This window comes from Lupinus angustifolius, chromosome LG03, assembly GCF_001865875.1.
Source record: "Lupinus angustifolius cultivar Tanjil chromosome LG03, LupAngTanjil_v1.0, whole genome shotgun sequence".
Classification (NCBI taxonomy): Eukaryota; Viridiplantae; Streptophyta; class Magnoliopsida; order Fabales; family Fabaceae; genus Lupinus; species Lupinus angustifolius.
This window is the reverse complement of record NC_032011.1, coordinates 7,590,216-7,605,147: the sequence shown is the minus strand read 5'-3', so window position 1 is coordinate 7,605,147 and position 14,932 is coordinate 7,590,216. Positions and strand designations below refer to the sequence as shown.

At 41.3% G+C, this 14,932-nt stretch overlaps 1 protein-coding gene and 1 non-coding gene across 2 annotated transcripts; both read left to right on the top strand.

The window, feature by feature from the left end:
* On the top strand, window positions 6,670-8,017 carry LOC109342313 (DNA polymerase-like). Its single transcript, XM_019580323.1, is given in 2 exon segments — window positions 6,670-7,169; window positions 7,171-8,017. Coding segments are annotated over 2 exon segments (1,347 nt in total).
* On the top strand, window positions 13,001-13,074 carry TRNAF-GAA. Its single transcript has one exon. It is a non-coding gene; the product is annotated as a tRNA-Phe (tRNA).

Genomic DNA, 14,932 nt, shown 5'->3' with positions numbered 1-14,932 from the left:
TGGTGGAATGCTTTCGAAACCAATTCACTTGAGTGAGACAGAGGAGAGTGGAATTTCGTGTGTAGGGGTGAAATCCGCAGATCTACGAAGGAAGGCCAAAAGCGAAGGCAGCTCTCTGGGTCCCTACCTACGCTGGAGTGCGAAAGCATGGGGAGCGAACGTGATTAGATACCCTGGTAGTCCATGCCATAAACGATGAGTGTTCGCCCTTGGTCTACGTGGATCAGCGGCCCAGCTAACGCATAAAACACTCCGCCTGGGGAGTACGGTCGCAAGACCGAAACTCAAAGGAATTGACGGGGGCCTGCACAAGCGGTGGAGCATGTGGTTTAATTCCTTCAACAGAAACAACAATTTGACCATCCCCATTTCACTTTCAGTTGATCTCTTAAAAGAATTAGCGAAGCATGTGCAGACAGCTAGGTATGATGATTTAATAATCAGGCTGCCTTTATATCTCTATAAGGGTGGCGGGTAGTGGGGGTGTATTTTTTGACAGCTAGGAAGGGTAGAAAGTCTCTCCTTGAGGTTTAGGACTCAGATAGGACAACCTTACTACTATCAATCTTATTGTGTATTTTATTAATTATATTAGAGTGTGTTCTAACATTGCTATCTAGCTTATTCAACAATGTAGATACCCTAACAACTGATGTGCTTTGAATCCTTGGCATCATAAGTCCTTCTTTTTCGAAAGTAGTACGATTCTTCTTAATGAACTCTAAAACATCTTTATTTATTTGAAATCCTTGATTTTGAAGCCCATTCAATATGTCTTTTATCTGCCTGCCTTTATGGACTTCCGTGGTAGAATCTATCGCTCTGGTATCTATATTAATAAACTTTTAGATAAATCACGCTCATGAAAATGTAAGATACCAGAGCGATAGATTCTACCACGGAAGTCCATAAAGGCAGGCAGATAAAAGACAAAATCCTCGTATGCGGACGCAAGCCTGATTATTAAATCATCATACCTTTTCCCATTCCATGGTCTAATAACTCAACCTCCCTTGGTACAAGACTGCACCTTCGCTGTAATACCCCATGCGGGAAGTAAAATATGAAGTGGTAATACCTCCTGCAAGTTAGCAGGTTTCTTAATATCGGAGAATCCGCTCCGGTACGAGTTTCCTGGTTTATGCCTTCGGGCTTGACCAGCCTAAGGCACAGAGTGGGAGCATTCATATTGAGTGTGACTCTCCGAAAGCCATCAGCCATGAGTTAGTTAGATGAATAATGCCATTTCAGGCGAGTGAATATCTTTATCTTGCCTTTCTGTATGATTGTCTCTTCCTCTTAGACTGGCTGGAGTGAGATTATAGATTCCTTTATTCCAACCGCTTTTGTGTCGTTCCCTAGCTCTCTTGAAAGACTACCATATGGTAAATAGTACTGAATTAGACGACGCTGAATGGAAGGCACCTAAGATGTCGGCTGTTCAATTGTCTGCAGCTATTACTGCTTGTGCTCGTATTTACATGCACCCTTTTATATCAGCCCTTAAACCAAAAAAAAGGTTTGGAACTCTTCCCGTATTTCTGCATTTCATTCTCTATTCGGCCCGCCTCAAAAAATAATAAACCAAAAAAAAGGATAGGACTATTGATTCGAAGTCACTACGAAAGGGTCGGTCAATAGCATAGCTCTTTCTTTCCCCGGTCTCCTTTCGAAGGAAAGGCCTTCGCATTCCTAATCCGGTAGGGGGCCGGACGGCTTTCTTTGCCCCAGCTTGGCTAATCGCATCCCCGCGCAACGACATTCTTTGTGCGCCCCTTACCGTTCTCGCTCAGTCTTTGCAACGGCTGGGGAGGCAGTCGCAGAAGCGAAGCCTATCGCCACGCCGACCATCAAATACGAGATTGGGCCCCTTCTCAAAGATTTGATGGAATGGCCCAGCCCACCCAAGAGCGCTTATGTAATATGGGAACTCATGGATGGAAACAATCCTTATGGTTTTGATATCCGATAGGAATAATCAGAATCAAAGTCCATGTTGGTTGGTGAGCCTAGTGATAGGAGACTATCTAGCTTGGTTCGGAGAGCACTTGTTGGGTTAAAGATTTTTTTGTTGCTAAATGTTATGGCCTAAATGCTGAACTATTGACCCTACTTGTTCGGATGGGTGTTCACCCCAAAGTGTTCCCGGACCGCATTTCACCTTCACCGGGGAATCTAACCGCATGAAAAACCGATGCCATTTTAGGCCTAACCACTGTTTTTAGATGCAGATGAAAGGGGGGGGGGTGCCATTTTAGGTTAGGTCTATGAAAAACCGATGCGACGCGGAGAACCCTTTTCCATACCAAGTTATCATCTAACGGTTTGAATTGAAAGTAAGAACCTTTACTTTTTGAGGTGAGACCGTGAAGTGCAAAGCCCTCAATCAAGACTTGATAAATTGCATCTATCACAATCCAAGTCCTCCCCTTTTTTAGTAAGAGGGGCTAGCTTCCCTTCTTTTCTGGATCTTGACTTGGTGAGTAAGGGTACCAAGAAAAGAAGGTAAGCTGACTCCTGAGGAATCCCCTGGCCTTAGCTCATCTAGCCGTAGCTCATTGGGCGGATTGCTTTTCATAGCAAAAGTCTTTTGAAAGAGAAGAATCGACATTCTTGGATTAGGTTGGTGCTAGATTTTATTAAAGATAAATAATAAGGAGAAAGGCTGCCTTAGGTTTAGGAGTTTCAAGTTCTCTCTGCTTTCATAGCCTAGTTTTGTAGCCTTGGTGCCTAGCCTTCTGCTTCTGATCCCGGGATAATAAAAAAATAAGAATGGTTGTTGTTGAATCAGTTGTGAAAGACGCTCTTGCCTAAGTTGATGTTGGTGTAATAGACCCTACGGGAGCCCCGTGAAGGCTAATTTATCATTCCGGCTATCCCCCCTATGTCACCAATTCTTGCAACGAGGGTGACGTTTTTCCTTAAATTAATATATATATGGGAAATTTTTAAGTAGTATCCGTTGAGTCATTCGCAGAAGCAGCTCTTTCAAAAAGCACCCAAATCTGATGAAGGAACTGCGGAATCAGCGCTTTCTTTCATTCGCTGAAAAACAGCACCGAGAATAGAATAAAAAAATCCGATAGATCATACAACAGGCATCATTCTAAGAAGCGGAGCCTAGGGCTGCTCTTTCCCTCTCAATCTGAACCGGCTGAAGAGGAATTCTTCCCTTGAAGCCGAGGCCAAACTCAGATATCAAGTTTATCCCGAAACAACGGATTCCTTACCCTCATCAGCCCCAAGTAACGAATCCGAATGCCTATCTCCAGCCGAATTCGTTTCATAAGACTTATTGGAATGGAAGAAGCAATTGGATAAGAATTATAGGCTTTTTGAGCAGACGAATCGACCGAGGAAATAAATGCTTACACACTCGAACATAACCAAACTCCACTTCTTTTTTTTTTCTTTTTCTTGTCCTCTCAACAGGTCAGCCGAGCCGAGTAAGGATACAACGCATAAGTATAAGCTGCTACAGCATCAGGCAGGGCAAAGGTACTTTCCAGACCTTAATCTACAAAAGATAGAACCTAAATAAGAAGCCAGGGAGGCCTTATGGTAGAAAAAAGGTATGCAGGGGTTCTGGGTCTATTATAACCAGAAGGGGGGATAACGGATTTTGGGACGTGTCTGTCCCTATTGATTGGGCTGGTGAAATGTACGACCTCCAACTTAACCTAGCCCAAAAGAGTGTCAGCGAGGGATTAAAAACCTAGTTGATCACTTATTAAGTAAGTATAAAATATTATTCTTTTTTTATTCCCAACATGCAGAAGTACAAAACCAATTAACATAGAAACTAGAGTGAGTTGGATGGAACCTGATGATCTTCGAGGCCGAAGGGAGCTAGAGTTGAAGCTGGCGCGGGAACAGTAGGAGCTCCAGCTCGCTGAATAAGCCACCACAATATAGGAAAAAGAATAAGCAACAGGATAAGGATGTGTCTCAGGTGCGGAGACCTGTTTAGAAGGTGAACCAGCAGAGTCAGATGCAACCGGGCATGAAGCAGCAAGTGCTGTAGATATCTGGTAGAACTTATTCTCGGATATCTTTGGTTAAGTGAGGTGGCGCAACAAGCCGAACCACATGGGTCGAGTACAAAGCAACCAAATATCCGGACTTCGGAGTCGGAATCATAATTAATAAGAGGTTTTTGTTCGCTCCGCAGGCACGAACTAGTCGAGATGTATGTGGTGCCCTTTCTTTCATTCACATTGGTGAGGTTGCTTGATTGTAGGGGCCGGGAAAGGGTCTGCCACCACTGACTCAGATTTTTTTGTAATCGATCGATGTAGCTTCGTCGTCTGTCTTTTTGTTGGATCGGTAGTCTTCCCCCCATTCCTTAGTCTTAGCTTAAAGGATGTTGATCTTTCTTTTATTTAAGATACAATCTGTAAGTAAGTTACCAAAACTTTTTGTGTTGTAGACGGCGAAGAGTCAATAGAAATAGAATAGGAATCCCTAGAGAAGAGAGTTCCCGAAAGAAGACCAGTTCTGGAATTCAAAACTACTCAAATCACATCCGATTTTAGCGGCAACCAAAGCTACTTTTGAACCTTTCTTAAGCTCAGAGGAGAGTAGCTGGAAGTCAAGTAGAAGAATGAGCGACCAGGAAGCATAGATAGCAAAGGCGGAGATGGTACTTTAACAGTAAAAGGAGGATCATATGCTTATAAAATGCAATTTGAAATCACGTACTTACTTACCCCGGGGTTGCCCCGAATCCACTAAAAAAATAGGTAATGTTGGCGAATATTCTGATTATCGAGTTTCAATTCAACAAGTACCAACAGGCCGAAAAAGATGAAAAAAGGGCCTTGCATACTCACCTTGCATACTCGAGAAGTCAATAGCAACCACTCTTACTGATGATCTTCTTTACTTTACCGCGGGACCTTAACAAGGAAAGTAAAGAAAAAAAAGCAAAGCTATAAGTAGGCTCGCTATTGCGAGCTATACGAGCTCTTTGCCTTTATACGGCTTCGCTATCGCTCCTATGAAGTGAAGTGGTGGGCCTTCTAGAAGCTTCGCCAGAAGCAAGCAAGATGAGGTCGCTCTCCTTCGCTCGTTCCGTACTTGACTTACGAGCTCGTGTAGTACTCGCCCCTATCTCTTCTCTCTCTAAAGGGGCTTATGCACTCCACTCGCTGTCTACTAAACGAGCGTTAGAGCGAACGAAGCCTTCCATTAAATTTTCTGGCTTCCCCCCTTATCCCTCACCCTACTCTTTCACAAACTCGAAAAGTCTTTAAAACGCGAAGAATTGCCATTTTATGAGCTTGTAAGGCCCAAGTCCCCGAATAAAGGGGGGAAGGCAATAAGTAGGCTTAGCTATTGCTATGCTTGAAGGGCTGTTTGCCTTTATACGGCTTGGTTTCGCTATCGCGATTTAGTCTAAGAAGAAGAAGCCAAACCGAGCAAGCTCCCTCCTCCGGATCTCGTCCAGCTTAGCCGGAAGTGAGGGTGCTTCAGTCTGGTCCAACTCTAGTTGGATCAGACTAGTATAGCGGGGTTCGATCCCCCCAAAAACTTCCGAAGAAAGGAAAAGGAGGGCGCCATTTAAGCGGCTCATCCTATGCAGCGTCAGTGGATCTGTGATTTCGCCAGGTAGGTGGAGCCGCTGGTGGTTCTTTGTCTCTTTGGTCTTTTGTTGGCGCTCTACTCGACCTCTTCTCTTTATCCATTCCACATTCCACTTTCTGTAAACCCCTGACTCTGTGTCTCGCGCTTTTCAGCCTGAATTCTATTCCCGTAATTATTTTATGAAACTACATACCTTCAATTAAGATCCCACTCGTAATTAAAATAACACCGCTTGTTTCTCTAGTCATAGAGAATAGCTCTATTCCTCTTCTTTTGTATATAATCATGTTTTTTTTTTCTTTTTATCTCATAGGGGGAATACCGCGGATAAAATGTGGATAATATGGATACGGAACGTATCAAATCCTCAACCTTCTGCGTCAAAGAGTCACAGAGATATGCCCAATACCTCTACCCAGTATGAGGGTCAGTATCCCTTATAGGAGCAAAGTTAAAAGGTAGCCTTGAGAAGTGAACTTCCGCCCTTAGATGTGGTTGATTCGGGTAACCTTGTGGTTTCATCCCAGGTTACTGATGAGTGTAGAGGTGTCTTTTCACTTCCGCCATATTCAGGGGAAGGGATATCCTCGCCCACCTTCTCGACGCCGCCTTCTTCAGGAGGCATTGCAATGGAACCTCTTGTTAGATCTGGACAAGGGAATTGACTTGCAAAGAGCTTATTAGTCTATTTTTATTGCTCACTAGTTGTCCAATCCAAACCTCTTTTTGTAATTGCATATGCCCCCTTTTCTTTTCCCTGTATCCATTACAGAACTAAACCAACAAAGGAGGGAAATCAACTTCATCAAATTGGCTATATGAGGATATTTATATTTCCAAAAATCATTGCTAAGTTTTGCGAGATTATAGCTATCCTTAGGACTTAACAAGTTTTCATATTTCTCCCTAATATTATCATTCATGCTGATCAATGTCTTACCATATATCAAAGGCATGAATAACCTTTTAATGAGATTTCTATCTAATTTAATGAAAAAAACACGCTTTAGCATAGCTAAGGATGATTATAAAATCATTGATTTTCCTAAGATAACAGATATGATTAGTAACATTACAAATGTAATGGACTCAGATATAGTAGAAGGTGAGCTACCTGATGTTAAATCACTTAAGTACAAAACAAGTCGTATTAGCACTAAAATTAACTCAATCAAAATTAACACTAAAGAATGTCGTCCTTTCATTGTAGCTGATATAGAGACATTATTACTAAATCAAAAAACTAATGATCAAATAGATGAGAAGGTTCATGTGCCTTACGCAGCCGGTTACTTGGTGGTTCATCCCGGGGATGATCTTATATCCAATCCTGAATATTCTATTAAAACTTTTTTCAGTGAAAATAACATGCAACTATATTCATCCTTTGAAGATAGATGTGCTAAGATGGTATTTGAATTTATATCTAACTTAGAAATAGATATATCCAGAGATTCTAGGATTAGAACAGTCTATTTTCACAATTTTTCGAGATTTGATGGTATTATAATTCTTAGATATTATGCGGGACGTAGTAATATGTATAAAATAAAGACATTATTGAGGAATCATAAGCTTTACGAGTTATCGTGGTGATAAGCTCCTAGTACGTTACAGAGATTCACTTACTATGCTCCCCAACAATCTTGATACATTAGCAAAGACATTATGTCCTGAATTAGGCGTTAAAGGCTCTATCCAACATGAGGATTTGAATGTGTCTAATATTATGGATCATAGCAATAATTTGATAACCTATCTTCGACAAGATATCAATCTATTAGGCGGTGTGATGTTGAAGGCTCAAGCTCTTTATTGGTCCAAGTATAATATTTATATTGAAGATGTGATGACTATATCCTCGCTCTCCATGAAAATATTTCGAATGAAATATTTAGATGATGATAAATTTCCTATCCATATACCTAATAAAAACCAAGATACTTTTATTAGGCGTGGGTATTATGGCGGTCGTTCAGATGTCTTTAAACCTAAGGGCGATAATCTTTTCTACTATGATGTAAACTCCCTTTATCCGTTCATAATGAAAGAGTTTCCTATGCCATGTGGCGTGCCTGTCTGGCATAGAAAATTAGAAGGTGAGGATTTAGATAGCTTATTTGGCTTTATTGAAGCATATGTAGTATGCCCCCAAAATATATCAAAGCCATTCTTGCCCTATAAGGATAAAAATGGGACATTAATCTTTCCTACAGGTAAATTCATAGGTGTATTTTATAGTGAAGAGTTAAAGTTTGCACGTGATTTAGGTTACGATATTATTCCTCTTAGAGGGTATTTGTTTGAGAAGAAGTCCAGCCCTTTCGAAGTCTTTATATCACACCTTTATGAAAGCAGACTAGAAGCTAAGAAAGCAGGTGATGAAGCTATGACATTTATATTAATAAAAAGAAATATGAGGAGTATATGAAGATGGATAATTTCCAATCTGAGGAGAAGCTTACTGACTACTATTATATTGTTAATTATATGGTAAATAGTACTGAATCAGACGACGCTGAATGGAAGGCACTTAAGATGTCGGCTGTTCAATTGTCTGCAGCTATTACTGCTTGTGCTCGTATTTACATTTACCCTTTTATATCAAGATCTGATTGTTACTACACGGACACAGATTCTATATTTCTAGGAAACCTTTATCTGACGAATTAATTTCTTCAATGGAATTGGGTAAGTTTAAACTTGAATGTAATGTCCGTAATGGAATCTTCTTAGCACCAAAGTCCTATATATTAGAACTAGAAAATGATAGATCTATAATTAGACATAAAGGAATGGCTAAAAATCTTGTTACATCAGATTGGTTTAAAAAGATATTAGTTAATTTAGATCAAATTGATGAAATAACCACCTCTGCCAATTTCAGAATTGATTGGAAAAAACTCAATATTCTTAAAAAAGATTATACCCTAAAACTAGGACTACCACAGAGTCATAAAAGAGAGAATGTCTATGATTCACAAAATGATTGGATAAACACACGAAGATGTTATTGACTTAGGTAGTCAAGATGCTACTACTATTTTAAAATATGAGCTATTAAAGAATAAAGAAGAATCACTCAATCAGTTAACTACGGATGATAAAACACAATCACAAACAATCCAACAGCCATACAATAAAGAGTAGGGGTACCCACCCTTAATCCCTACGTACTGGTTTACCGTACGCCCAGCCCCCCACATTTACTTATAAGAGAAAATGCCAAATGAAAACAAGAGCCATATAATAAAACAAAAAAAGACCTAGCACCCTTAAAAGACCTAGCACCAATAAAGAACCTAGCACCCATAAAGAACCTAGCAGCCCATAAAGAACCCAGCTGCCCTTAAAGTACCTAGCAGCCCATAAAGAACCTAGCTGCCCTTAAAGTACCTAGCACCAATAAAAAAAAAACCTAGCACCCTTGTCTAAATAGCACATATATTGAACCAGATTTTACATCGATGAGATGATACTTTCTGGCCTGTTCCATTGAAGATATCCTTCACTATTTAAAAATAGTTTCCCATTCCATGGTCTAATAACTCCACCTCCCATGGTACAAGACCGTACCTTCGCTGTAATACCCCATGCAGGAAGTAAAATATGAAGTGGTAATACCTCTTGCAAGTTAGCTGGTTTCTTAATATCGGAGAATCCGAGGAAACCAGTATCTAGGCATCTAACCCAAAAACACTTTAAATCAGCTTTTCGCAGTAAATCGATTATAAATGAATCAAATTCGTCTAAATACAAATCCATTAGTATAAAATAAAGATAATGTTGACCTTTGGCAGCTTTCTTTATTAATTGAACAAAACCTAAGATCTTATCAATTGGGTCCCCCTCTTTATCAATTTGTATATGGTTTATAAAGATGGATAGTAGTAATCGAAGTGTTCTATTCTGTATCAAATCCTCAACCTTCTGTATGAGTTTAGTTTTATCCATAGAAGCAGCACTAGGCATTAGTTCAAAAAGTCTAAAAGACCCTAATGTTACAGTACCCTTGGAAGCTACCAAATCATCCAAAAATTTGAATCTTATAAAATTAGGATGGAAGGCCTTAATGTTAGGACTATCCATATTAATTTTATTCATATAAAGAAGGTGTGCAAACGCTGATCGAATCAACGGTTCCATTATAGGATCATATAGCTGATTAGCAGGTACTTCACATTCATTATCACTCATACTCTTCATTCTATCTATAAAGGCTCGGACTTCAAAGTCAGATAATAAAGGGAAAGAAAGACCTTCTTCTTTATATATTTCTTCGATCAATAACAGAAACAATTCCATCTCTTTCATGCCAGTTTAACACACATTCATATTTATTTTCTTTTACTTAAATAGGGTTGCACTAAGTTACTTACAAACACTTTTCCCGCTCCTCTGCCTAAACAAAGATGAAGTTGAAGGAAGCCTTTATATCTCTATAAGGGTGGCGGGTAGTGGGGGTGTATTTTTTTATTTTTTATTTGTTTACTCTTCTTAAAATTCTTCAACAAATTAATAACATGAGGTCAATATACGCTAGAGGCTATCATTATATATATCCTAGGATTGTTGTACAATAGTATTCAAAGCACATCAATTGTTAGGGTATCTACATTGTTGAATAAGCTAGATAGCACTGTTAGAACACACTCTAATATAATTAATAAAATACACAATAAGATTGATAGTAGTAAGGTTGTTGATTATCTGATTGTTACTACACGAACACAGATTCTATATTTCTAGGAAACCCTTTATTTGACGAATTAATTTCTTCAATGGAATTGGGTAAGTTTAAACTTGAATGTAATGTCCGTAATGGAATCTTCTTAGCACCAAAGTCCTATATATTAGAACTAGAAAATGATAGATCTATAATTAGACATAAAGGAATGGCTAAAAATCTTGTTACATCAGATTGGTTTAAAAAGATTATATAATATAGAAGGGTCGAGCGTCTTCAAACCTTCGCCATTTTTGGATACACTCTACTCCAATAAATATCTTTCTCGGACGTGAGAGTGCGCTTGGCCCAATACCCCTTTCAGTAGTTACTTTTAGTTCTTTTCCTTATAGAGCAAGCTGCAGAAAAAATGTAAGGCTTTTTGTAAGTTAGTGCTAATGGTTTACCAATTGCCTTCCTGAGGGATTGGGTTCTCCTTACAACCCCTGTCTTTTACTAGCCAGTATTAAAGTATCTTTTATTACTTCAAGTTGGGAGAGCCTTTACAAGCTGAAAGTTTTTGTACAAGTTATAATAGTTTATGAAAGGGATAGCAAAAAGAGACGACGAGTGACTCTAAGTGTACCTACTACGAAGAGAGATAAGCGAAAGACTCAATCCTCAGCATGCGCGAACTTTATTCACCAGAAGGATGCATACTCTAAGTGGTCCTATTCTGTGTCCCGTGCTAGGAAGCATTATTCCTCTTTTCATTCCAAATTCAAGAATACGACCGATACGATTGATTGGTCTGTGTGCCTCTCTTATTACTTTTTTGTATTCCCCTGGAGTGAGTAGCGCCACCGCACTAGCGGACCTAGGAGGGAAGGAAAGGTAAAGCTGGCAGAGACCCTGGCTGAGTAATTGACGTGCTTATCGCTATACTTCGCTGGATTCTCATGCCAGATGTTTAGACTCGTCGCTCAGCTTTAGGCCTTATTAGCTTAATTTCTGAAGTGAGCATGAAGTCCGAATTGAATAGATACTGAGAAAGCGTCTTTCGTGATGAAAGTTGCAAGTTCGGATTCAGGATTGAGAAAGAAATCAGCAAAGCGCAACTGCAGCTCACCTTAGGTATGTGCCACGTTCTTATATACAATGGTGCGTCCATAAAATACCGTATAGTCACGTCGTCCGAGGTGGCTTCCGTTTTTGGGTGGCCCCTTGCTTGTCCAGAGTAAGTAATAAATAACCAGACTCTTACAAGTAAGTAAGAAATTCTCCCTCTCTCTTCATTAAATGGTAAAAGAAAATCCTCTGTGGAGTTCGCTAAAGCCCTAGTTCTATCAAAGCAGACTCTTCAACCCGAGGGTTAAGAAGGGTATTGCTCAATTACCCGCTTCATCCCTCTCTCTCTCTTTTATCTAGTTATCTAGCTACTTATTTGACTCTAGCAGCTACTCAATTTCTTTCTCTAGCGACTCTAGCTGCTGCTCTAACTCCTTTAGGAAAAAGTCTTGCATCTCGCCCAACTCCTACAAAGCCCACCCCCGAGGGATAAAAGGAAAACCACCTAACTAGGCTACTCTAACCCATGGACCTTTCCTCCTTCTTTACAGTAAGGAAGGCACTCACCTTTTGACAAGCGTGATGGAAAGGTGAAAGCCATCGCAAGATGGATGCTTGCGCTTTTCTCGCTTGTTGAGTCTCGGACGCTATTCTGTCCCAGGTACCTCTACCTACCGTTTGAGATCGTTTTGGTATTCCAATCCGTCTGTCTTCTTTGTACGACCCTCGCTCCAACCTTAAACTTAAAAAATCTTCCTGTTTTTGTTGTTTTAGGTTGGAGTGCTTTATCGAACGAAGCCATGAAAAGACCTACGTATCTCGATGGAATTGGCCAATCACCAAGGGCGATGTTAGGTTAGCATTCTTTTAGAACGAATAGAACGAACTCGAGTTCAGTTCCCCGGGCTTTCTCCCTTCTCGACCAGACGAAGGAGATATGAATTCATATCAGGCGGGTAAGGGCTTGGCTTGACTCTGTGTTCTCTCCTGGTCGGGTCGGAGGCGAAGACTGGCAAAGTTCATCATTCAGTGGTGGGGTGTTCATAGAAAAGAGGGCGTCGCCCAACGAGTGGCAGATTTTGATGGAGTCTCGCTCATAGATAGAGGAAGAGTACGCACGCTATCGTGCTACGGCTTACGCAGTTGATCGGATCAGATAGCCCTTCGGTTGGTTGCCCAACAGCACATAAAATTCCAATCAACAACTTGGAGGTATGGCTGAGTGGCTTAAGGCATTGGTTTGCTAAATCGACATACAATAAGATTGTATCATGGGTTCGAATCCCATTTCCTTCGGCACAGAAGTGGAACGGGCGGGCGAAATTACGTGACAGAAAGAACCTCTTGGTGTTGGTGCAGTCCCTCGGAGGACAGAATAGCACTACTTAGTTACTAGGAGCGGAGAGCCCGTTGCTTTTTTTTTTGTTTTGACCAACTGCCTATCTTCTTTTTATATTAATTATAAGCAAGCTCCCTCCGGCAGTCCCTGGGCGGCTCTCGGTTCTTTAGCATGTTGGGAGAGGAGATTAGGCGGCAGTTGAAAGAGCTGCTCGAAAGCTTGACGAACGAAAAAATATAGGGCTTTCTTTTTATGAGTAAAGGGCTTTTCCCTGACTAGTAAAGTGGTAAGTCAGGTAGGGCGCTATTCGATGAAGAAAAGAGACTTACTTTAGGAAAGTGGTTCAGGTAGCTCAGCTGGTTAGAGCAAAGGACTGAAAATCCTTGTGTCAGTGGTTCGAATCCACTTCTAAGCGGGCTTTGGGTCCAAAGGACAGGTAGTTTAAAAAGAGCGAGCCGGATTTTTTAAAATTAAAGATCAAGAGGAAGCCAAAAAAAAATGTGAGCGCTCCTGCACTATACGGCTTTTTGGCGTCGCCCTATCTTGCTGGAGGCAGATTTTATAAAAAAAGCGGTTGATTACTCGGATTGGTTCTCGCGTCCTAGCAAAGCCCAAAAGGATGGGCGAGTTCGGTTCGAGTGTTCATCGATCGGGTGGATCTATATGCTGAGGGGGGTGAGACGAGGTGTAGCGCAGTCTGGTCAGCGCATCTGTTTTGGGTACAGAGGGCCATAGGTTCGAATCCTGTCACCTTGATGTGAGGTAGTAAAGACCTAAAGAGCACCCATCAACCCGTAAACTTTCGCTCTTTTAGAAAGAAGAAAATAGACCGCCCTTGATCTGGGCGGGATCTAAAGCAGCATTTCTTCCTAATGTCTCGGGGGCAAGCCTTAGGTTCAATTCTTTCTTGCCTATAGTCATCTTACCTTCTTCTGAGGAGTGAAACTGCATTTCAGTAGTATCTAATTTATCCTCATCCTCATCCTATCCTCATCCTATCCTCGTCCTCATCCTCATTCTCTTCCTCATCCTATCCTCGTCCTCATGCTCATCCTTTCCTCATCCCCATCCTTATCCTCATCCTCATCCTCATCCTCATCCAATCCTCATCCTCATCCTATCCTCATCCTCATCTTATCCTCATCCTCAACCTCATCCTCATCCTCAACTTCATCCACATCCTCATCCTCATCCTTATCCTCATCGTCACCCTCATCCTATCCTCGTCGTCATCATATCCTCATCCTCATCCTATCCTCATCCTATCCTCATCCTCAACCTCATCCTCATCCTCATCCTCATCCTCATCCAATCCTCATCCTCATCCTATCCTCATCCTCATCCTCATCCTATCCTCATCCTCATCCTCATCCTATCCTCATCCTCATCCTCATCCTATCCTCATCCTCATCCTCATCCTATCCTCATCCTCATCCTCATCCTATCCTCATCCTCATCCTCATCCTATCCTCATCCTCATCCTCATCCTATCCTCATCCTCATCCTCATCCTATCCTCATCCTCATCCTCATCCTATCCTCATCCTCATCCTCATCCTATCCTCATCCTCATCCTCATCCTATCCTCATCCTCATCCTCATCCTATCCTCATCCTCATCCTCATCCTATCCTCATCCTCATCCTCATCCTATCCTCATCCTCATCCTCATCCTATCCTCATCCTCATCCTCATCCTATCCTCATCCTCATCCTCATCCTATCCTCATCCTCATCCTCATCCTATCCTCATCCTCATCCTCATCCTATCCTCATCCTCATCCTCATCCTATCCTCATCCTCATCCTCATCCTATCCTCATCCTCATCCTCATCCTATCCTCATCCTCATCCTCATCCTATCCTCATCCTCATCCTCATCCTATCCTCATCCTCATCCTCATCCTATCCTCATCCTCATCCTCATCCTATCCTCATCCTCATCCTCATCCTATCCTCATCCTCATCCTCATCCTATCCTCATCCTCATCCTCATCCTATCCTCATCCTCATCCTCATCCTATCCTCATCCTCATCCTCATCCTATCCTCATCCTCATCCTCATCCTATCCTCATCCTATCCTCATCCTCAACCTCATCCTCATCCTCATCCCCAACCTCATCCTTATCTTCATTCTGATCCACAACCTCATCCTCTATCCATATCCTCATCCTATCGTCATCCTATCCTCATCCTCATTCTCATCCTATCCTCTTCCTTATCCTATCCTCATCCTCATCCTCATCCTCATCCTATCCTCATCCTCATCCTCAAAC